This window comes from Patagioenas fasciata, chromosome 13 (genome assembly GCF_037038585.1).
Source record: "Patagioenas fasciata isolate bPatFas1 chromosome 13, bPatFas1.hap1, whole genome shotgun sequence".
In the NCBI taxonomy this organism is placed as follows: domain Eukaryota; kingdom Metazoa; phylum Chordata; class Aves; order Columbiformes; family Columbidae; genus Patagioenas; species Patagioenas fasciata.
Genome location: NC_092532.1, coordinates 16076590 through 16098987, shown reverse-complemented (window position 1 = coordinate 16098987; position 22398 = coordinate 16076590). Strand labels below are relative to the sequence as shown.

The window sequence follows — 22398 nt, the reverse complement described above, 5'->3', positions numbered from 1 at the left end:
GTGTTTATTGACTGACTCACAGTTGGGATTTCTTGTCTGTCTTAGACTGTCTTGGAACGCCCTTGGTGACGGAGGAGCCCGAGAGTTGGCCAGTGCTCTCCCAGAGATGGAAAAGCTGAAGATGTTAGAGTGAGTACAGCCCTGAGAGCAACCCCGGGAAGAAGATTGTTTTTCTGTCCTTGAGCCTTCAAGCACAGCACATCCAACAAGGGGAGGGATGTTAGGAACAGCAGACAGGCTTTTGCAGCTCAATCCTTGCTGAGCATTCTTGCTGCATGCACGTAGGGCCAGCCTTGCCTGGGTGATACACAGTGCAGAGGCATGCTTTTATTTAAGGTGTTTGCAGGGTGGGTATCTAAGCAGAAGCTAGTCTGTGAAGGCCTCTTGTTTGAATCAGGGAAGACAAACTGCTGTGCCTAGAACACGACTCTTATCACCAAATAACCTCAGATGAGCTGCTTCCTGCAAACTTCTCTTCACTGTCTGGGATGGTCTAGATGGGTACCATGTTCAGAGAGCCTTCCTTTGTGAAAGGCTGCAGCAAGGCAAGAAATCCATCCCCAGGATGGAGCAGCCAAATTGTGGGTGTTGAGGCGTAGGAGCCCACAGGAATCTCAGATGCAGCTGGATCTGCAGTGCAGACAGCAGCTGGGGTCAGTGTCACCAGCTCATGCACTGGCCTGGTGGCATCACAACCCAAACCTGTTCCATGAAAGACACCATCATCTTCTGCTCAGGAGCTGCTCATGGAGGTTTCCTTGGCCCTTTGGAATACACCACATGTGTCCTCCATCTCTCAGCCATGTGAAAATATTCATCTGTGAGTCGTAGGGTGAGGAACTGAATTTTGTTTGCCTTGAGCAAGGAAACTACACAGTGGAGCCTGGCTGATTTACAGGTACAAGCAGGAGGGTTGTGTCTGAGGCAGGAGAAGTTGTTACTAGTGTTTTCTGGCACCATGCTCATGGTGGGATCCATTAGAGTGCTGGAAGGGCAAGAGATGAGCTTACAAATCCTGTTGCTAGAAGGAGGTTGCAGGGAGCAGTGCACACACGCTTCTTGCGTAAATATGGCCACAGTCATAACAAGATAAGGCTGATGTAAGTTATATGGTAGTGCTGTGCTTGTACAAAGTGTAGCTCTTCCGGGGCAGGAGAAGGAGCCAGTGATTATTCAGCTGTTTTCCACTCTTAATTTGCTTATGAATTTTAAAACTCTCTCTTTGTTTTTAAAACAGTCTGGAGAAAAATCGCATTGGCGCCTGTGGGGCCACAAAGCTAGCAGAGGAACTTGCCAGGTGCCCGGAAATTCAGTCCATAAGGTGAGCAGGTATCACAGAGCTCTGTGGCTGGTATTGGCTCAGCAAGGGAAGTCAGGGTGACTAGTTTTGGGGCAGGCCTGACCAATGCTGGCCTGCTCCCATGGGTTAGCTGGCAGGGAATAGAACATTGCAGGGGATGCAGACGCAAGCCAAATAAGTTGAAGGTTTTCTAGGCCAGCTCCACCCCCTCAGAAAGTCCTGGGAAAAAGGGACAGATGAGCTTACTGGCATTAAATGAGGCAAAAATGAAAACCCAGTTGTGTAATGTTCCCATCAGGAGGTTTTTTGCTTTTCTTCCTGTAAGTTTTCTTCCATTGCATCTGGTTTCACTTTTGAGAGACATTCCTGCCCTCTCGCACTCTGTCCTGGGATCCGTATCTTGCAGATATTTGGACACCTGATTTTCCCGCTCTTCGTCACTGCTTCTCCAAACCCTGTGTATCAAACTCCACTAGAAAACTCTTGCAGGAGAGACCCATTCATCCTTCACTCATTTGAAAAGTCACTCTTCTGAGAGCATCTCTAATACCTTTCTGGTAACACAGGTCCCCGAGCCAAGTGTCTGCTCCTACCTGACCTGTCTCTTTGGCCCAAAACGGGCTCTGCCTTCCCCAGTAGTGAGAGCAGCCCAAGAGCAACCACTGAGGAATGTTTCTGGTCCTGGCTGTATCTTGAGTGTGGTTGCTCAGAGTGGGGACAGCACAGCACACAGTCCGTCTGCCTCCCTGGAGCGCTCTGCTTTACAACGTACAGGCCCAGTATGGGAAGCTTTTGGGGGGGCTCCATCAAATGAGGTAGATGAAGAAGGCTGGCTCACGTAAGTCATATTGCTTGTGTGTGACTGAGTTCTCCCTTGGCTTTCTGAGCTCCTAGTGGCCTGAGGGCTTTCCAAAGCCTTAATCTCTTTCCCAAGGCAGGTGAGTCTGTCTCGGTGGGCAGGCAGCTGCGGGGTTGCTGCTGTCTCGCTGAGGTACGGCCGTACCTCGCTCCCGTCTCACTGTTGGACCTGCTTTGGTGAAAACCCAAAGCTGCCTCTTCCGCTGTCTTCACTGTGCCACCTCCTGGCTCACTGCACCTAGTCCTACAGTAACACTTGTTCTCCCATTGTAGGTTGTGGGACAACCCGGTGCCCAAGGGCCTCGCTCAGAATTTGACAAGCCAAGACCCAAGACTCTGTTTCTCCTTCTACTAGTAAGGAAAAGCCCACTCCTGACTAGGAATTGCTCCTTGTCTCAAGCGGCCCTCAAAAATTGCACAGAAGAACCCAGGAAATCAAAGTTCCTACCATTAAAAACTGTAGCTATTTGGTCTTCCTTCGTTGCACTGATCTGCGTGAACACTTTGTGGTGGTTTGTTTCTCGTGAGCTTTTCTTGTGCAGAAAAGCAAGAGACTGTACAGAATCACTGCTGAGCAGGCAGTGTTCTTGCTATACGAACATTGAAACTCTCTCCAGGAGGATGAGATGCATCTACTCAGGCATTCAGAAAGCCAACAGAGTATTTAATTATCTTTAATCAAGATTACAACACCCACAGGGTGTTCCAATAAAAGAATTCACATCCTCTAGGAGAGGATGTAAAATTATTTATAAAATTGTAAGATGTTGACCTTGTTAGAAATGCACTCATGCTGTTTGAAAGTTGTGGATAACTGTATGTGAAATACCTCTGTGATTTTTAGGCAAGCACTGGTTATATGTATTTTTGTTTGCTTCATAGCAGGCTTCTTTTCATACAAAATTGCCTCAGTTTCATAGTAGAAACTTCAGGACTTTCGAAATCTCAAATCATTCCCCCCAAATAATATTTATATTGTGATAACATGGAAAGGCTGATGTCACCAGAAATTTCACTGAGAAACTTCAAAGCACTGAGGTTGTAAAACAATTTGTAAGAAAAATGACTACTCTCTGTGAGATGTGCACTACTGAGTATTTTCACATGGGGCTTTAGTAGACCTTTGTGAGTTTTTGGAAGATTTGATTGCACTGTTCGAGGTGAAGTGAGGCGTCACTTAGCTTGAAGCATTGACCAAGCCTCTACCATCCCCTGAATCCCAAAGCCACTCTGTTGCTGGGTGATGGATGTTGGACCTGTGAGAAGTGGAGGGAGAAGATCCCAGACACCGAGTTGGCTGCCTCAGCTGCCCTTGTATGTGTGGAATGCCAGCTTGCATCCTTCTAATTATTTATTAACTTGTTTTATCATGTTTTCCTTATGTGTAAATATTTAATCCTTGTGGTGGGTTTATTTATGGACTTTTGTTTACGGCACTGTTTGCCTGGAGAGATGTAACTGATGGAAATGAGACAGAAATGCTGGTCCAGCAAACCTTTGGGCAGAAGATGTGGAGAAATGGTGCCTCCTATTCCTGGGAGAGCCACTGTCCTTATTTAAAAATCAGCATTAGGATCTGTGGGATACTGATATTGTTGCATAGATGGAGGATGCATTTTGCAGAGACTGCACTCTGTAAAGGGTTTAAAAGCAGCAACAAATTTTAAAAGTTAGTGAAAGTCCTTATCAGACCATAATTCAATAAAGTAATCAAGTACTGGAGATTCAAACACTGGAATATAGGAAAAACTTCACCAAATGTGGCTTTTATTTTCATTATATTTTCAGATCTAGTTTGCAGATGCAAATCTTCCCAGCACCCAGTAGAGGAAGAGTGTGGCACAAAGGCAGGATGATCATGTACCAAAAGGCATCTCAGGGCCGTTGGCTCGTCACAACTTTCAAGGTGAGCGTGTTTGTCAGGTGCGCTCTTCTCTGGCCCCGCTCTCCTAGGACTTCTTTTGGGAGTACAAGAGTTTGGGCAGAGTTTGCAGTAACAGTCCGTTTGGGTCCAGGCTTTGAGCTGAAAATTAAATTTTCCTGCATTTGAAACGTCATTTTAGTAGGACTGTGTGTGGTAAATAATAGACACTGAGTTCTACTCTGTATGAAGAAGGAAAGTACTGGGAGTGGACTTTTTAGTGCACTTGGTGATGGCCACTTTGTCATCTTCGATAGCATCCAGAGCCTTTTGCTGTTACCACAGGCCCAGGTACTGGGGAAAACCAGACAATATCGCTGTCAGACAGATCTTTGTTCAGCTCCATTGTATCGTCTCCTATAGCCACCCACTCCTGCATTAGAATTTGTTCAGGTGTTGCGATAATGTATTTTGCTCCTTTACTGGTGTGAAATGTTCCTTCTTGCTTATTGTTTTTCCTCCTTTTTTGTTGAGGAATAAAATGTGCTTTAACTGAATAAATAAGAATACCGCTTTGATTAGTGCTTGACTTTTCAAGTCAGCTGTGTTTTCTGGGTCTTGGATGCTAACCCTAAATGGCTGCCTTGGGTAGAGCAGCTACTGTAGAGAGATCGCTTGGGTTTAAGTCACATTGTTGGATTGTTTTCCCTTGCAATGAAATGCACTATTTAAAAAATAGATGAGACCTGATATTTCCCCCCTGCAGCTCCCCTGACTCCTGAAGTGAGGAAGTGTACATCTGCACCATGAGGTACAGCTGCAGCGCATCAGAGAGTGCCTCCAGTCCAGATGCACACCTGCATTTCTCAGGTTCTTTCCCAAATTCAGGATTAGCTCCCAGACACACGTCTGTCTGACCTGAGAGAGCGGCCACCCCAGCACAAGCCCCAGGGAAGGGACTTGCAAGATGTCACAGCATCTTTTTGAGAACACCAGGTGTCAGCAAAACCCCAAAAATGGGAAGCAGTTGTCTGTAGTCCAGTGATTGTGGCTAAAAGCGGGCTCTGTGCTGTCTTTTGAGTGCGTGGGTTGCATTTAAAAATATATATATATATATTTGGATTGAGTTGTATGTGAAACACAAGAACACAATTGGTCCCGAGTTTGTTTCTTGCACTGAATGCCAGGGACTTTTAGGCCACCCTTGCTCATTGTGCTCCCCATTTCATTTCGTTGCTCATGTCCATATTCCAGCTTGTGTTCACGTCTGAAAGTTTCCAAGGGGAACCTGGAGGATTTGTCTAATTTTTGAGGGATTAAATGAATCTTCTGGTATGCAGGAAGACATCAGGCTGTTGGGGATTGTGTGTGAAGGCTGAATACCAGACCAATTTCCAAACAGATAATTAACGTGGTCCATTTTTAGAGCTGTTACTATTACGTTTCAGATTTATCGTGGTCCAAAAATGGAAATGTATCAGGATGCTCCGCACACCCCTATTGTTTCAGGCTGCCTGCAGTCTCTGAAGACAATGTCTGAGCTAGTCAGTACTGGTTTCATACACAGAAGGGAATTTGCCCCCTGAGACCAGATCTTTAGAAAGAAATACACTGCTGTAAATAAACACGCTGCTGGAGGGCGATGAGGAGCCTGGTTTTTGTGCTAGAACAGCCAGAGCCAGGCTGGGCCAGGCTTTTGTACGCAATGGCTGCTGTCTTGTAGAGCTGGAAACACAGCCGCTGTTTCCCCTCTGCTAAAACCAGTTCCAGCTAAACCTGCCATGACTTGGAGGCATCCTGCTGGGCAGGAAGGAAAACATAGGAAAAACTGATTTTTTGAGAAAAATGAGCACATTTGCATTCATGAAATACTGTCTGCCTCTGCCTTTTTCTCCACAAAGTGACATTTTAGGCCACGGGCATGGAGGCAAGAGGGCAGGTCTGGCACAGACCCCGGTTCTCTTGCTGAATTCCTCTTTCAGGCACAACCTCATCCTTTCCTGTGATGGTTTCTGGCCAGATTTACATGGAAAGAAGGGATTTGCTCCTAAAAATTGAGCTCAGCTATTAGGAGGATGTTGCCTTTGGTGTCACCTGTGCTGAGCAGGAGCATTTGTGACCCGTGAGCCTGTCCTGTGTCCCCAGCCCTGCTCCTGGGGTGCAGGGAAGGGAGCGGGGCTGGCAGGGGGGAACCTCATCCATGCTGAAAACTGACTGGGTGCTTTCAACCTCTTCTGGCTTAGACAGCTCAAGCTGGAGGAGAGGGGAAAGCTGGGCAGGGGCAATACACTACTTGTTTTGCCAGTGATCTTTAAAAGCACAAACAGAGCCTGTGGCAAAGGGCTCTGTACAAATACAGACAGCATATTTAAGCTGAAGCCTCAGAGGGGAGGCTTCTTGTCTTATTACCCTGTGTCCATATCAAAAAATATCTATATAAATATCCCCAATGCTTGATGATGTGGCTGCCAAGCATCGGGTGAGGATATTAATGGTATGTTGGGTGCAAACCCCAGTGCTGCCAGGCTGGGAAGGGAACCACGCCGGCTCCCCGGCCGAGCAGGGTGTCGGGGGGTGCGATGCTGGCCAGCCCCGTGGCGTGGGGTCCCCCCAGCTCTAGGGCAGCATTGGGCACTCACCTGTTTTCCTTGTTTCACCAGCTTTTTCCCACGGGAAGCAGCATCAGCCTGAGCTACCGCAAGACACAGCGTCCCGACCCGGACCCTGTGCTGGTTTTGACAGGGTGATGCCAGCACCGGGAGCACCCACAGTGCGCGGGCAGGATGGGCGCCGCTGGCATCCAGGCAGCACAAAAACCACAGGATTTGGGTTAAAAGCAAAGGGTGATGATCCAACAAAGTTATGTTTTCATTCTAACTGGCTGAATTTTTTTTTTTCCAGCCTTTCCACGCCTCGTATTTGTTTTTTGCAAAGAGCGAAGCCAAAAAGCTCGTCGGGGGAGGGGGCAGCATGGCCGCGCCCGCCCCCCGCCATCGCCGCCCACCCTCCGCCCCGTTCGGGGCGGTGATGGCGGGGGGCGGGCGGCGGGCGCGGCCGTGGGGAGACGCTGAGCCCACGGCCCCGCGGGAGCTGCTCGGCCCGGCCCGGCCCGGCCCGCGGCGGTGAGTCCCGGGGGTGAGTCCCGGCGGTCCCGGGGGGAAAGGGGGGCGCATCCAGCTTGACACGGGTGGCTGAGCCAGCCCCACGGTGGGATCGCTCAGCGTGGAGGAGTGGGTGGTGGGAGCCGTGGGGAGGTACGGGCGGTGAGCGCCGGTGTCCCGGCGGGAGGGTTGTGCCGCGTGGTCAGTGTAACCCCGGTGTCAGCCCCGGCATGGGGACCTGCGTGGCAGTGTCCCCACCGGCTTGTCGTGGGGGTGCGTGGTGTCCCTGCTGCCCTCCTTCTCCTAGGACAGACCCTCCATCCCCCGGGACAGACATCCCAGCCCCTGGATCAGACCCTCCAACCCCCAGGGACAAAACCTTCAACCCCTGGATCAGATCTTCCATCCCTGGGGACAGAGCCACCAACATCTGGATCAGCCCCTCGACCCCTGGGACTGCCCCCCCTCCCCATCATTTTACACTCCCCTTCCCCAACCTGAGCCCCTCTGTTCACGCACGGCGTAAAAGTTGTCCTACCCGTCCCCACTTCGTGCATCCACATCTGCTCCTGAAGGCGCCAACCAGATGTGAACACCCCCCCGGCCAAAAAAGAGAAAGCACCGGGGCCTGGTGACTTCACTCCCCAAGGCTGGGGATGTTTGGTTGGGGTTTTTCCTGGTAGCTGCTGCAAGCGCCTCTCCTTCTCCTCCAGCATCGAGTGGCGAGGGGGATCTGGCCAGCTGAACGCTGGGGAAGTGCAGAAGTGCTTCTTTGGGAGCTGTTTGCAGCCCGATGCTGCTCCGGTGGGTGGTGATGTCCTTTGTGCTGCACATTTAGGGGGCACCGAGAGGGTTCGCACTCACGGATGGGCTGCCCCTCTCTTCTTCCCCGTGCCCAGCAAGACGCCTCGTCCTGTGAGATAGCGACGAGCAGAGCGTTTCGCTCAGCAGCGTGAGGGTGCTCGGAGGATGGCAGGCAGGGAGGTGTTTACCCATCAGCTCCACCAGCCTGAGGACCTGATGCAATAAGTCTCCGGGTGAGTAACCCTAATTTTGGCGAGAGGCTGGATTAAAGCCAGCAGGGCTGGAGGATTTGGTGGGCAAACACACCCTTCAGAGCTGGTCACCACAAGGAGGGTGGAGCAGGAGCTGGAGAGGTGAGCTGGGAGCAGAGCGGTGGCAGAAGTGTCTCTGAAGGGCTGGGTCCTTTCTGCTGACTCCCCAAGAGCCTGAGCTGCTTTGCAGGAAGTAACTGGGAGGATCCTTGTGAACCTTGAACCCTAGGTTTGAAGCCTCCTGGAGGTGCACTTGAACCTTGCTGGAGAAGCTGGAGTCAGAATCAGGCACAGCTCAGGGACGCTCAGTTCTGATATCGCTTCCGCATCTCCGGCATCAGCCTCCTGCTGCCAGCTCGGGTATTGGAAGCTCTCATGCCACCGTGAGACGCCTCTGTGCTTTTTCTGGGTGTTGGGAAATGTTTTATTATAGTCCAGAAATCACATCCCATTGTAGCCCGTCGGGGGGCAGGGAGCAGAGCGATGGGAGGAAGAAGACTGGGAACAAAAATTCGGGGCGTGTGGAAAGGATCTGTTTTGATGAAATGAGTTGGTGGAGGATGTTTTCCTGGAGTGACCTCGGGAAAACGCTGCATTTGCTTTAGTTACAGCTGTGTTATAGCCTGGGACATACATTTTTCTTATTATGTGCATTTTTTTTCTCTGCTGTTGCCTATGGAGCATTCTGATTGGGATAGTGTGGAGGTGAGGCACCCGGTGAAGCTTCCAGGTGTCCCCAAAATTGCACCTACCCGTGGTGTAGGCAGCCCCTAGCACTTGGCTTGGGTAGACAAACAGTCCTGGAGCTGCTCTCGGAGAGCCCGGCGTCCCTCACTGCCCCGGGGAGGGGGTTTGTGGGCAGCCTGCCTGTGCCGGCACCGTCGGCGTGTGCCCCGCGGTTCCCAGGACCTGCCGGGTCAGGGTCATGGTTTGCATCTCTCAAACAGGGTGCAGACATCGCGCTGTAGCAATGTGAGGGTGAACAGCGTTGTACAACTGCTGGTATTATTTGAGATGCTGCCTGTGATGCTTCTCCCTCCCTGCTGCCTTTCTGAGCTTGATCTAAGGAGAAATGAGATCATCTAGAGCCGCATCAGCACGTCCTGCCCTGGGGACATCCTCACTCCTGGGGTCTGCGCTGGTGGGCAGCGAGGGACCCTGTGCCGGTTCCTCGCAAGCCGGTGCAGTTTGTAAAGCCTGGGGACCCTGGTGCCTGGCCACTCTGTGCTGGAGGTGAGGGGCATGGGGTTTCCAGTATGGGAGAATCCTGTTTGGGTTCCCTGCTGGGTTTTCAGCTGCATGTGAAGATTCTCTTTGCCCTGGGGGGTGGGGTCTCTGCTGTGCATCCCCTTACAGTCATCTCCGCTCATCCTTTGTCCATCCTGCTGCCTTGCTCTAAAACGGGGTGACGCAGCGCTGGAGCAGCCACCAGCTACCCCCAGGTTTACTAGTCTGCCCGCTGGTATGCTGGAGTTGCATCATCTTTGTTAGTCTTTTAGCAGTCAAAATGTGGTGTGTGAAGAGTCTGGGAGGAACAACAACTTCTTTTGCTCCCGGTACACCCAGCAGAAAGAGTTTCCCACTGACTCCAGTGGAAACCTCCGGCTGGGGAAAGCTGGCTGGAGTTGCATGTACCACCATAAATCAGGGCCTGTTCTCCAGGAGCTGTCGGTGTGCCGAGAACGTAATACCCAGCTAATTGATGAAAAAGCAACGCTTGCAGTCTCCCGTCCTGGTTTGGGGTTGCCAGCGCTCATAAGGAGCTCTTTATGTGAGAGCCTTTGCTTGTGTTCAGAGGCAGGGCAGGGGGAAAGGGGAAGAAAAGGTAAATTTTCTGAAATGGTGAAGTAGCCAGGTGTTAAAAATGGTGCTCCTGGCAGGGTGCAAAACCACAAAACAGCGTGAAAAAAAATAATGGAACTCATTCCCTCCCCAGCCCGCCGGAATCTTGCAGTTTGTCTTTTAAACCTCTGTAAAATATTTGTTGAGGGACCTGAATCATCACTTTTTGCCGCTTTGGCTCAGTTTCCTGGCGGCTGGTTTTGCGAGGATACTTGTTTGGATCACAGGAGCAGGGGAAAAAGTAATTCCCAGGAACTAAGGTGAGTTTGGAGATCATAATAATATTCTTAAAATATCAGAAAAACAAGCAAGTGTAGTATTCAGCAAGAAGGGCTCCACTTTTTGTCTGCCTGCTGCTTTTGCTGAGGCTTTGGGTCAGATTTCTCTGCCTGTAGCCAGCAGGAAAAAACTTGCATCTAGAATAGTCTCCTTCCCCCCAGCCCTGGATTTTCCGTCATCACATGGTTCCAGAAGCCGAGGATTCAGGAAGAAACATCAGCCGTCGTGAGGCTAATTTTAAAAATGAGACGAGCTAGAAATGCAACTTTTATTATTGACAGCAAGTCCAGTGCTGTGCAACCATTTAAACTGAGTTTTACATTCCCTTGAGCGGTGTCTAAAGCTGTTGGGAAGGAGTCGGGAATTTATCAGACTTAATTCTCAATGTAAACTGCTGCATTTTTTGGATCGTTGGCATACAAATCGGTTTCAGGGCAAAGTTTCTCACGTCAAGCGGCAGCACCGCTCTGCTGCAAATCGGGCCGGAAACACCCAGTTCTTTATGAAAAGCTCAGATTGTCACGACAACAGTGGCCTCTGTGCAGGGTGCAGGTGGGCTCCGGGCCCTGGGGACATCAGTGGTGCTTTCTGTAGTTTGGTGTCGCCATTGCACATAACTACTTGCTAATTAATATTTATTTACGTTACCAAGGGAATGGCTCTGAAGCTCTGGCTGCTGCGGGGATGAAATGTTGCGTGGATGGAGGGACCTGCATGTCCACCGCTGGCTTTCTGGCTGGCACGCTTGTGGTTTTAGCATGTGGTTCTGTTAGAAAGCAGTTAAAGGTATTTCTCATCAGTGCTGATTTTTCTTCCCCTCTCACGTGTGATATACGGTGTTGGCTAAAAATAGGAATTCAGTTAAAATTCAGAAAGGCAGCATTTTTGTTTTCAGTAACTTAGAAAAGCCTTTAATAAGTTAAACAGCCAGTTTACGTTCAGCGCACTTGGAGTGCAGGAGGTTCCCTCTGCACCTGCGAGGGAGCCCGCTGGCTGCGCGTCCTTTGCAGCCGTCCGCACGGCGCTGCCCTGCTCCTTTACACGTCATAGGGTCTGGCTGTAATTAAGTCAACTTCTTCCTCCAAATCTGCTTTTACTGGTTGTTGAAGCAGATGTATTTCGCCTGTCATGCGAGCAGCTTGTACGGCTGCTGTCGTATTGGAGTAGGAAAGTTTGAATGCAGTTGCTAGCAGATACAATCTGCCCAAAATCCTGAGAGAGCCTTGTCGTCCCTCGCTGCATCTCCTGATTTGCTTCTTTGTCCCACCCGGAGCACGTGTCTGACACGAGCATTGCTGCTGCGGGGAGGTAAGAGATTTGTGTTTGGCATTTGCCTCTCAGGTGAGCCTCCAGTGTGTGCTGCCTGTGCCGGGCTGCCTGCAGCGCTCGGCCTCCCGCTTGCTCCTGGCCACTGGGCAGCGTGTTTTCTGCTCCAGCATGGCGAAGGGAAGGAAACGGCAGTGCATAAACCTCTTCCTTGGGTCTGCTTTGTAGGATGGTTGTGTGCAGGGTTTGATGCGATTGCTGGGATTCACAGTGACATCACGATGTTTTCTGCCCTAAATCACAGATTTCCCTAAATTGTGCCCCAGAGGCACCTTGTGGTCAAGTGAAATCGCGCAATCTTCTCAGCACATCTGAGCCAAATACGCGCTTGCCAGCGGAGACTGGAACGGGGTCAGTCTGTGCGGCTCGGCCATCGCTGCGCTCCCTAACGGAGGACGCTGCTGCGCTCTCGTCTTGCCCTGCCCCTTGCTCGCCCTTTCTCCGTTTCTGAGCAGCAAGTACAGAGCTGCTGCTGCTCCTGAGATGACATTTGGGTTTGCAGGGCACTCAGCGGGTGCAGGGCACGCAGCAACCGTGGGGCATGCAGCAGGCACAGGGCATGCGACACGGCTGAGCTCTGCCTCCTGCAGAAGCACCCAGCGTGCAGTTGTCTGGTAGCAGCCATCAGAGCCCCTCTATTTTCTCTGGGGTTTAGAGGAAGTACTTTTTTTGTGTGGTGTTTTTTGCCACTTTCTGGTTTTCTGAGCACTCTCCCAAAATGCGCTCAGTCCCTGCAGCTCCTCCAGACCCCTGTCAGCGGTGGTGCTGCCTCCCTCCCACGTCACGCTGGGTGTGGAGAAGCAAGTTTTGCTTTCCCTTGCAGGGCCAGAGCCCTTGGCTTTCCACGGGGGGAGAACTGCGGAAGCACCGTTGCTGCTGGGAGCCTGGGGGCCTGTCCTCTACAGAGCACTCGGCTCTCCTGCTCTTCGGGGCTTGTGGTTTCTCGCCAGTAAGTGGTTTTAGATACTTGGCGGGGGGCAGTGTGATGACATTTTCAGACTTCATCTGGAGGGGGCTGGAGAACAAAAGCGGTTCCCTTTGCTCCCCCGGTGCAGGGCAGGCTCTACCACCCGCGGCTGCCGGCACACTGGTTGCACATCCTGGTGTTTGGTTTTGCTTGCACATCCCTGGCTTATGAGATCCCCAGTTTCGGTGACCCCGTGGGTGTGAGACCCTCTGTGATGATGTGGGTCCCATCCTCTGGTCCTGCAAAGGTGACGGGGCAGTGGCCGTGTCCCTACAGTGATGAAGGGACTGACCTCCACCCTGGAGAGATTGTGGCACAGGTCTGGGTCTGCTGCAGGGGCTCTCGCCTTTCCCGATGCCCTTGTCCCAGGGACAGCAGCTCCCCTGAGCTATAGGGCGGCTGTGTGGGCAGAGCAGCCCCAGGGACCTCCAGTGTCCACTCAGGCCGGGGAAACAGCCAGGGTGGCAGATTTGGGTGGTGCCATGGGAGGATGCAGAGGGACTCTTGGGGACATCATCAGGCCAGGAAGGGGGTTGCAGAGCAGGGTGGGACTGTGTCTTGCTCCTGCCCTGCGGGTCCTTCCTCATGAGCTGGTTTCTATGCTGGTGTCCAGCAGCTGTGGTGACACACATTGGGATGGCAGGGGCAGCTGGAGGTGGTGGATTTGTGCTTGAGATCTGTGGAGGCTGCCTCATCTCTGGTCTGGCCAGGGGAAGTGCTTTGGAGTGGCTTTTCAGATGATGATGTTTTCAAGATGAGATGAGCAGTGGATGGTGCTGATGAGCTCTGTGCTTCATGGGCAGCACAGGGAGACCCCCACGCTTGCTGATCGGGCAGGAGGGTTATTACTTCCATCCACCCGGCTTCTTCAGAGCCTCTTCCCTGGCTCCAGCTGCTGACAACCCTCTTCACAGTCCTAAATCCCCACAGGCAGCCCTGGATCAGACCCTCGAGTTTGAGGAGAGGGGAAGTGGCACGGAGCAGCGAGGGGCTGTGCCCAAGGAAGGGGTCTGAAGAAAGCAGAAAACAGGATGGCCCCCTCCTCTCTGGCTGTGGAGGGAGGGCTGTGTGCCACAGCCGAGGTGGGGGCCACGGTGCCCTTGGCTTCTTCTTCCATCAGGCAGGACTGTGGGACTCACAGTGTGGCAGCCTGGAAACCAGAGCCCAGCCTGGGCATCCCCTTCTGCCAGGTCTGCCACAGATCTCTAGGAATGTGAGCTCAGTCTCAGCCGTGCCATCCGTGCTGGGATGCTCAGAAGCAGTTTTCAGCCCTTCCCTGCTTTGCGTGTGGGACAAAGATCCTCTGATGGTGCGGGTACCCAAGGTACCTCCTTGCAGGGAGTTTTCATGTGCGAGCATCCCCTCTCTGCCGCCCCAGCCTGCTCACCCGCAGCAGAGGCATTTGCTGGTGGCACCAGCAACTCAGGGCTGTGTACATGACTAATTGCATGTGCATTCGGAAGGTAACGAGGCTGTTATTAAGACCAGATGCAGTCTGGCGAATCCACCGTGTTGCCTAGGCGAGACTGAAAAGCAAACATTTTTGCTTTGCAAAATAATTCTGGAGGAGACTGTATTTGTTGACGGGAGGGAGGAAAGCGGCCGGTGCGGGTTTTTAACGGCGTAAGGAGCTGCGTCGGGCATCTGTCACAGCACATCCCAGCTTTTCCTGGCATCTCCAGCTCTGTGAGTGTTGCGTTTTGGCTTTTCTGCTGCTCTGGGCAACTGATTTCTGTGTCCTTCTACTCCTCTTCTTTGCTTCAGTCTTCTGACAGCCCATTTTCACCTGCTCTTCATCCTCCCTCAGGTACCGCTGCTCTCCCGCTGTGCCTTCGCTGCCTGTGAGCTCAGATATGTGCTTTGTAGGAACCCAAATTCACCTGTTTGATACTCATCGCTCTCATTCTCCTCTTCCAGAAAGGAGATTTGCTTCTACAATTTCAGTGGGCTGTAGTGGGGTAAACTGAGTCACGGGTGACTTCTGTAGGGCATTACAGAAATCACAGGTCATCCCAAAGGAAGGAAGGGACATCCCCAGGAGGGACCCAGAGGGACTTTGCATGGCATCACTGGTGGGTATTGGTACTTCTGGGGCTGTTTCAAATATGCGTGGCATTCTCTGTGAAAATAAATCTTATTTCCTTAAGGAGAGGGGATTGCTGAAGTTTGACAGCACTAATAACATTTAAAAAGCCCCCAAAGGTTTCATTTAGAGTACAGCTTTATTTTTTTTCCTGTTAATGCTTAAAATGGGGCCATAGTGTGGCCTGAGCGACTGTTTCTCGTGGGGCTTTTCTTCTGTGGAGAGAAGGGGACCCTTCCAGGGCAGAAGTTAGTTTGCAAAACAGGTAACTCCTTCCCTTCCTCCTCCTTCAGATAAGAGAGGGACAAAAGATCCCAGGGCTTCCAACCAGCCCTTCTGCATGTGTTTTGGGGATCTGCTGTAGAGATCGGGGGGCCCATGAGGTGAGGAGGAGAAGGAGGAGAACATCTGTGTGCATTGCTCTGTGGCTCCCAGATGTTCATCTCAGATATTCTGGGTGGCGGCAGGGCTTGTGTGCCCCCCAGGCAGCAAAACCCCTCACTGTGGGACGTTGTGGACACAGAGTGACTTGGAGGTGACCAAGTCATGGAGGAAAAACCACTTGAAGGTTACAAAGTGCAAAGGTGTATCTGGATCAGGAGATCCTAGAAACCAGCGCCCAGGCAGGATTTAGGGACCATGTCCTTCCACCCTGGTCCTGCTCTTGCAGGACGTCTCTTCAGACATCTGCTGTGCCTGATGGCAGATGAGACCATGGGGCAATCAGACCTTCGTGCTTGTCCCTGAGACCTCTCGTTGTCAGCCTGGCTGTGTTTTGGCAGGAGCCCACATGTCTGTGCGATTGGAACGAAGCCGGCAGCTGGGATTGTACGTTGGGAGAATACTTGTCCGCAGATGCCAAGTGAGTCGCAGGACCTTGTTCAGGGTGGCAAATGGAGGGAGAGGAGAACAAAAAAAGGAGGAGAGACTGGAATACAGATGATGACGAGCCGGCTCTTTCAGTGCCAGCGCAATTCCCGCCCTGAATTTAAAGTGTTTGCTGAGGGGTTAAAGTGCCTTTGGCTCGCTGAAGCCTGGTGGTGTCTCAAATGCGAAGCCTCTGAGGCGTGGGGACCCGTGGCTGCTGCCAAGGCTGGAGGGGACCGACCCCGCCTGGCCCCAGGGCCGATGCTGGGTCCATGCCAGCACAGCGGGAGGGGAGGTGACTGCAGCCCTGGGGCCGTTTCCTGGGACAGGATGGTGTGTGTGGATGGGCGATGGTGGCACCTGCAGACTTGGCCATGCCCAGTTGGCATCACCACCCTCTGCTCCTGCCGCCTGTCTGAGCATTACGCTTTCCGTGGGGTTGTTCGAGGAGCCAGCCTGGCTGGGAAAATGACATTTTAATTTAAACTAATTACTTTTTGGCTGAAATCAGGATGCTTATGCTCCTTAGGGTTTTATACCAGGGCTGGAGCTGAGGGAAGGAGAGCCTGCACCATGATTCAGGATTGCTGCCCATCTCTTTGGCGTCTTTGTCCCTGGTTGGCTGGCTGGACCAGCAGCTCCTTGGTGGAAAAATCATCTTTACTGGGATAGTGGGGAAAGAGATGACAACATTTTTCCGCTGCCTTTTGCCTTCCTGTGGAGGGATAACCACAGGATTTTGTGCTTGGCACCCATGAGGTGGCATCAGGCTCTCTAGGGTGGCACCTCAGGGAGAGGCCATTGGTCCCTGATTTTGGGTGCTGGGGTGGGCAGTGTGTCCATGCAGGGGACACAAGTCCCATCAGGTCTTTGGCCTCAGGTGGCCCCGGCAGGTGCTGGCTGCGTCTCCTCTTCCCCATGCCCGTTCCAGCCGTGCGCTCCCCAGGGAGCACAGCAAGCAGAGTGCAGGGGCTGGGGCAGGGGCGATGTGCAGCGTGCCAAGAGGATGTTTTGGTGCCTGCCAGCCCTGGGAAAAAGCTTTTTCCACTGAGTCATTAGCTGTCTCTGCTTTTTGTGAGACGGCGCCGAGATTTGGGGGAAGGGGAGATGGAAAAACCCAGCCCAGCTCTCCCTGCTCTGGCAGGACCAGGTCCACACCAGCACAGCTTCCCCATGTTTGCTTTTTGGAGGGAGAGGCAGACAGGCAGTAGCATAAATAGAACAAGCCCAGCTATTTTAGGACATTGATTAGATGATTTGTGCGCTAAAGAAAAAAAAAATATATATATATTTCTTTTAGCTGCTACCGGCAACATGGGCTTGAGAGGCACAGAAGCAGCTCTGGTGGGGACGGGTGTTTCAGAGCCGTCACCCCAGCAGCTGCAGGGGCTTTGGGGCGGATGAGCCAGGAGGAGTTTTGCTTCTGCATGTGTTTCTTCCTGAAGTTGCAGTAGGTGGAGGGTTGCCTATGTGTGCCACCGTTTTGGTGTCACGCTGCTGTGAACGGGAGGTGATGGCCCAAGATGGGCTTGGTCTGGGACTGGAAACTCCAGTCTGGGAAGGGACGTAGGTACTGTTTTGGTGATGTACATGTGTGTGTGTGCAGCCAAGGATGGGGATTTTCTTCTTCTGGAGATGTTTCTGTGTTCCTGTGGAGCTGACAAGATTGCACTGCTCTTGTCCTGTGCAGCAGGCTGTGATGAATAACTTGTATTTACTGTTGCAGGTTAAAATCAGGCTTGTTTTGGGTGACTTAGTGCCAAGCAGAGATATTGACAGGTAGGAATAGAGGGCTCAACACCTTGGAAGTGGGAGCTGTTTTCTGCTCAGTATTCATTGCAGATGGGGCCAAGCGCTCAGGGCGGCTGGCAGTGAGCCCAGAGCTCCCTCTGCCACCGCCGTGCTGGGGTCACCTCATCCCAGTCCCCCATCCCTGTCCCCCATCCCTGTCCCCCATCCCAGCCTGGAGCCAGAGCAGCAGCCAGCTCCTGGCAGCGCCGGTGTTTGTAAATACTCATGCCCAGGCAAAATAAACAAATCATATTAATTGCGGCTTCAATGGCACACAGCAGCAGATGGGTTATCAAGGTGGAGGCAGGTGATGTTTGGAGTTTTCAGATAAAGTGGATGAGCCAGGAGCCACTCTGAAAAAAGAGGGCAACAGGTATTGAAGGAGATGCTGAAAAGAGCTGTCTCTTCACTAGCAACCCCAGCCGCAAAGGTTTATTAGTATAAATTAACCTTTTTTCTTCTCTTTTTTTTTTCTCTTTGTTGAACACCTTTGGTGTTTTTTGCTGAGTGCGTCACAACTGTGCATCAGAAGGCAAAACTGTTGTGTGGGATAGGGTTTTGCTCTACTAATGGTATAAAACACATTTGTCTCTGCAAAACGCCTTTGGTAGCAGACTTTTGCTAAGCTTTTCTTATGACAAAGGGGATTTTTTTCATCAGGGCCCTGTAAATCATCCCGTGCACCAGGTCATGCAGTGTTTGTCACATTTGCTTTGCTCTTTCGTGAACCAGCTGTTGCCACTTTTTAACTGTTGCCAGAGCCACTGCTTCCTGGTGAGCTGGGTGGAGATAGGGCTGGACCTGCCCTCCACCCCACTCATCCTTATGGTCTCACCCCTTTTCTTATGATGATTTGGGGGGCAGAGCTCAAGTTTGGCCCTCACGGCTCAGGTTCATGGTCCATGGCTTGGGACCAGCCAGACAACGACCAGTTTTCCTGCTGGAAGATGGTGAGGAAGTGTAGTTCCTCCCCACAAAATAGCCCCAGCATGCTGAGAGAAGAGGTTGGGACCCCCTGGGGTGAGTAGAAAATGTTACCTTGCTTTGAAAATCTGTTATTTATGGAGAAAAAACCAAGGCAGGTTGTAGGTGCTCTGCTGGGCTCCCACTCAGGACATCTGCCTAGTGTGATGGCCACGTGGGGATGGTGACTGAGCAGAGCTTTGGAGCCAGGAAAGCCTCATAACTTATTGAGTGTAACTTGCAGCACGGAGCTCTGGATGTGGCCCCTCTGCCCATGCCCAACCCACCAGTGCCAACAAAGCGTTTCGTGCCTTTCTGCTCACGCTGAGGTTTCTCTCCGTTCTCGTGTCCCACAGACTGCCTGGAGCTGCTGCCGCTGGAGCCCATGGCGTACACCGTGACTCCCACGCCGGCGGGGCCCATTGGCTCCCAGTACTGTGTCTGCAAAGTTGAGTTGTCCATCTGCGGCCAAAACCTTCTGGACAGGGATGTCACTTCCAAATCTGACCCCTTCTGCGTCCTCTTCATGGAAGTCAATGGGAAGTGGGTGGAGGTAAGTCCTGAAATTCTGTGGATTTCCTCCTGTGGTTTACCTGTGCTTGTGTCTTCTCCCTCTTTGCTTGACTACAAGGATGGTCCTTGTTCCGCCCCAAGCAAAAGGCAGAAGCTCTTCTGTTCCTCCTGAGACTGGGGCTGGTGTGTTAATTATTCTGTGTTTTGCAACTGGTCCTTTTGCTGTCTGTACTTTCTGCTTTGTGCTGGGGGTTCAACTCAACTGCAGATCTCAAAATACCAACCTCTGGCAAGGCACATGGCAGGTGTGAAAGGATCTTGTCACCTTCAGAGTGCTACCAGCCCCTTCTCAATCTGCTGTAAGCTGGGGATACTTCAGATTTGGGTACCTGAAGTGCTGATCCCATGTGACTGTTAGATGTTGTGAGGTCCTGCTTGCAATGGGGCATGTTTATAGGTGAGTCAAGATAAGTGGTTCTTGGACCCTGAGTTGCATAGGAAGCTGGTCTTTGGGTTTTTCTTGAAGAGCAGCTCTTTTTGGGACCAGGAGTGTCCTGGATGATGGCCTGGCAGGTCAGTCCAGTGGAAGAACACTGTCCAGTGCAGTTTGTGCTCTGAACACCTGTGGCATCCTTCAAGAAGGGGGCTTGTAAGAAAGACACTTTTTAACAAGGACTCTAGAGAGAGAACAAGGGGCAATGGTTTTAAGTGGTTGGACATAAAGAATTTTTTATAAGGAAGGTGGTGAGACACTGGAACAGGTTGCCCAGAGAAGCTGTGGATGCCCGTCATTGGAAGCTCAACTTGGATGGGGCTTTGAGCAACCTGACCTAGTGGCAGATGTCCCTGCCCAGGGCAGGGGGTTGGACTAGGTGATCTTCAAAGGTCCCTTCCAACCCAAATTAGTCTGTGATCCTCTGACTGTCCTTGCCAGCTTTGGTTGTCTCTGCTGCTCAGCAGAGGCTGTGGGCAGAGGAGCACCTGACACGCTGCTGCAGTTTGGGAGGCCATATTTTTATTTTCCTTATATGCGCTACAGAGCTGGGAGCTGCATGCGTTTCCTCAGTCTCCCTACCCACTCCAGCACAAGCTTACTCCAGGGCTAGACCCGGCTGATAAAGGGCTCTGTAAGGACAGGAGGACATCCCGTGGCTGTGTCATCCCTGACGGTGGGTGAACACAGACAAATCCGTCCTCTCCGAGATGCAGCCAGCACACCAGGAGCCCTCGTGTGGTGTTCCCAGCCCTCCACTTCAGCGGGACGAGGCTGCTGCCAGCCAGGCTAACGGAGCGCGAAGGAATTGACCCTCAGCAGCTGTCTGAATTATTTCACAGCATAACTAAAACCTTGGCTTGATCCCAAAAGCTTGCTTCCCAGCACTCCCACCAACTGGATGTGCATTCCTTTGAAAATACCACTCCTGCGGGGAAGGGTCACAGAGGTATGCTGTGTCAGGGACTGGGTGCGTGTGTGCTGCTGGCACCGTGGTTCACCCAGAGGTGCCCAAATTGGCTTTGAGTAGCATGACCTTGGTCATCCCCAGCAGTGCTGCTGCAATGGCAGGAGGTCTCACTTGGGGGGTCTCCCAGGCAGATGCACATCTCAGGCTGGTTTTGCAGTTGGGATGTGCACAAAGGGGATCGGAAACTCCTAAGAACGGTTTTCATGGTGCTTTCTTGACTGTTCAGCATCTCACGTGGAGAAGCTATAGTCATCATCTCCTCCGAGTCGGCCAAGGTGCTGTCTGTGATAAAATTGGTGTCATGAATTCAAACTCCAGAGTCTGTGCAAGAGCATTTAACTCTGTGACTAGGAAAAACCTTACGGATACAGTGGGAAAGACTCTGGGCTAAAATGCCTGGAGAAAAAAAATGGGGATTTAGTTTTATAATTGCAGTTGTAGATAGTGCAAGACCTCTTTTTGGTTGGTCTGGAGGGAGCAGGTAAGCAGAGCATGGGGGTGTGATGAATCGATACAAGTGCTGGTGTTGGATGCAGCACAAAATGAGAAGGCAAAGGGCATAAAGTCACATAAGCCAAACAAAAATCTTCCCAATTCCTGGGACAGTAGGGTCTCATTTCTCAGAGACTTGGACTGACCGGGCAGCCTTGAGTGCTTGGCTGAGGAGCTGGTGAATCAGTGGGCATCACCTAAAGTGTCCTGCAGCTGATCTCACTGTCAGCAGAGAGGGTGTAGGGCAAACCTCACCTTGCCATGGTCTGCAATTAGCTTTGCTCAGCAGGCTGGATGAGACTAATGAGCTTTCTCGCCTTGATAGGTGTCATCTCTTTGACCTGGTTGTACTTTTCAGGAATTTCTCTTGCTGTCAGTAGTGTCTCAGTCCAGCAGTTTTGATTCCAAAGCATCTTTTCCAATACAAATGTGTGGTCTGTGTTCTTTTTTTTTTTCTTTCCTCTGCTGTTTTTAGCTTCTTTTTAATTGGCCAGATATAAGAAAGGCACTGGGCGTCAGCCTTGAATGGCAGATCGCTCGGCGCTGCGCTGCTGTGGTTTCAGTGGAGGTGAATGTGTTGCACGCTGAGCCCTGCTCCATGCCACCAAGCTGGCCCCAGGCCACCAGCACACCGGGGGCAAAGCCAGGACCGAGATCCTCCCGCAACCACTATGTGGCAGTGGGTGTGTGGGTTTGGGCTGTGTCTGTGTGCCGGGGAGGACCAGGAGAGGTGGGCTCACCCGCGAGAGCGTCACCCTATGGGGCACTTGGTGGAACCCTTGGCAGCTCATGCCACCATGGTTCAGAGCTTCCCCAGGGGTTCCTGCATTGTCCTGCGTGGATTTTGGCTGCACAGACATGCGCCTTGGCCTAAGTTGAACTTCTTTCCTGTCCAAAAGTGGTGGCCTGAGTAACATAGCTGTAATGTAGGGGATGGATGGGGACAGCAGCAGCTCAGAGGCATCCCACCATGCTGCCCCTGCGTCCTTTGCACCAGGTCAGCAACATGTCCCTGCTGTCAGACCTGGCTTAGGAGCTGGGTCTCCTTCTCCAGGATCAGTCCCAGTCATGGTGGTGCTGGTGTCTGAGCTGGGCAGTGGGACTGAGGCACCAGCTGATGCCAGCAGGAAGGTTTCTGCTTGCTGTTCTTTCTAGCTGTCACATTTGTTCCCAAATACAATTATTTTGCCTTGCTGAGCTTAATAGGAATTAAAAAAATCTTTGTGAATCAGCCTTGGAGGGGGTGGGGGAAGAAAGGAGGGACAATAAACCACAGGCCAAGAAGTGACATGAAGATGGGTGATGTTTAAATGTTGTGTCCAATGACATCATCTCGCAGGAGCCATGAAAGCCCTGGCCTGTGATGCTGGGAGTGGGGACACATGACTCAGCCGTGCCGCTGCCTTTGTGCCACTCTGAGTCACCCGTCTGGCCCTGCGCCTTCAGCACCAGCTTGCCTTGGTGTTGGGAGAGCATCTCCCAGTGGTGGAGCATCAAGTGTCTCCATGTGCTGGGGGTGCTTGAAGGTCTCTAGCCGACCTCCCTTCCAACGCTGGAGGACTTTCTGACGGCATTCACTGAACACAAGGGCTGCATTGGAGGTGATTTCCCAGTTTCATGCTTGATTTGTGGAATCA

General features: G+C 51.9%; 2 protein-coding genes across 6 annotated transcripts in view; both read left to right on the top strand.

The window, feature by feature from the left end:
- The window catches only part of NLRC5 (NLR family CARD domain containing 5), a 40448-nt gene extending 35851 nt beyond the window's left edge, over positions 1–4597 (top strand). The window contains exons 45-47 of the mRNA XM_065847992.2: positions 46–129; positions 1238–1321; positions 2432–4597. Coding sequence (XP_065704064.1) covers positions 46–129; positions 1238–1321; positions 2432–2513 — 250 coding nt within the window. The 3' untranslated portion in view covers positions 2514–4597. The remainder of the gene's footprint in view (positions 1–45; positions 130–1237; positions 1322–2431) is intronic.
- A 2442-nt stretch (positions 4598–7039) lies between these two features.
- Positions 7040–22398, top strand: part of CPNE2 (copine 2) — a 47918-nt gene continuing 32559 nt past the window's right edge. For 3 of the 5 annotated variants that reach the window (XM_071814271.1, XM_065848258.2, XM_071814273.1), the window contains exons 1-2: positions 7040–7154; positions 18650–18846. In XM_071814271.1, coding sequence (XP_071670372.1) covers positions 18679–18846 — 168 coding nt within the window. In that variant the 5' untranslated portion in view covers positions 7040–7154; positions 18650–18678. Of the gene's footprint in view, positions 7155–8026; positions 8158–18649; positions 18847–22398 lie in introns of those variants that run through there. The other 2 variants (XM_065848257.2, XM_071814270.1) reach the window with 2 other exon arrangements.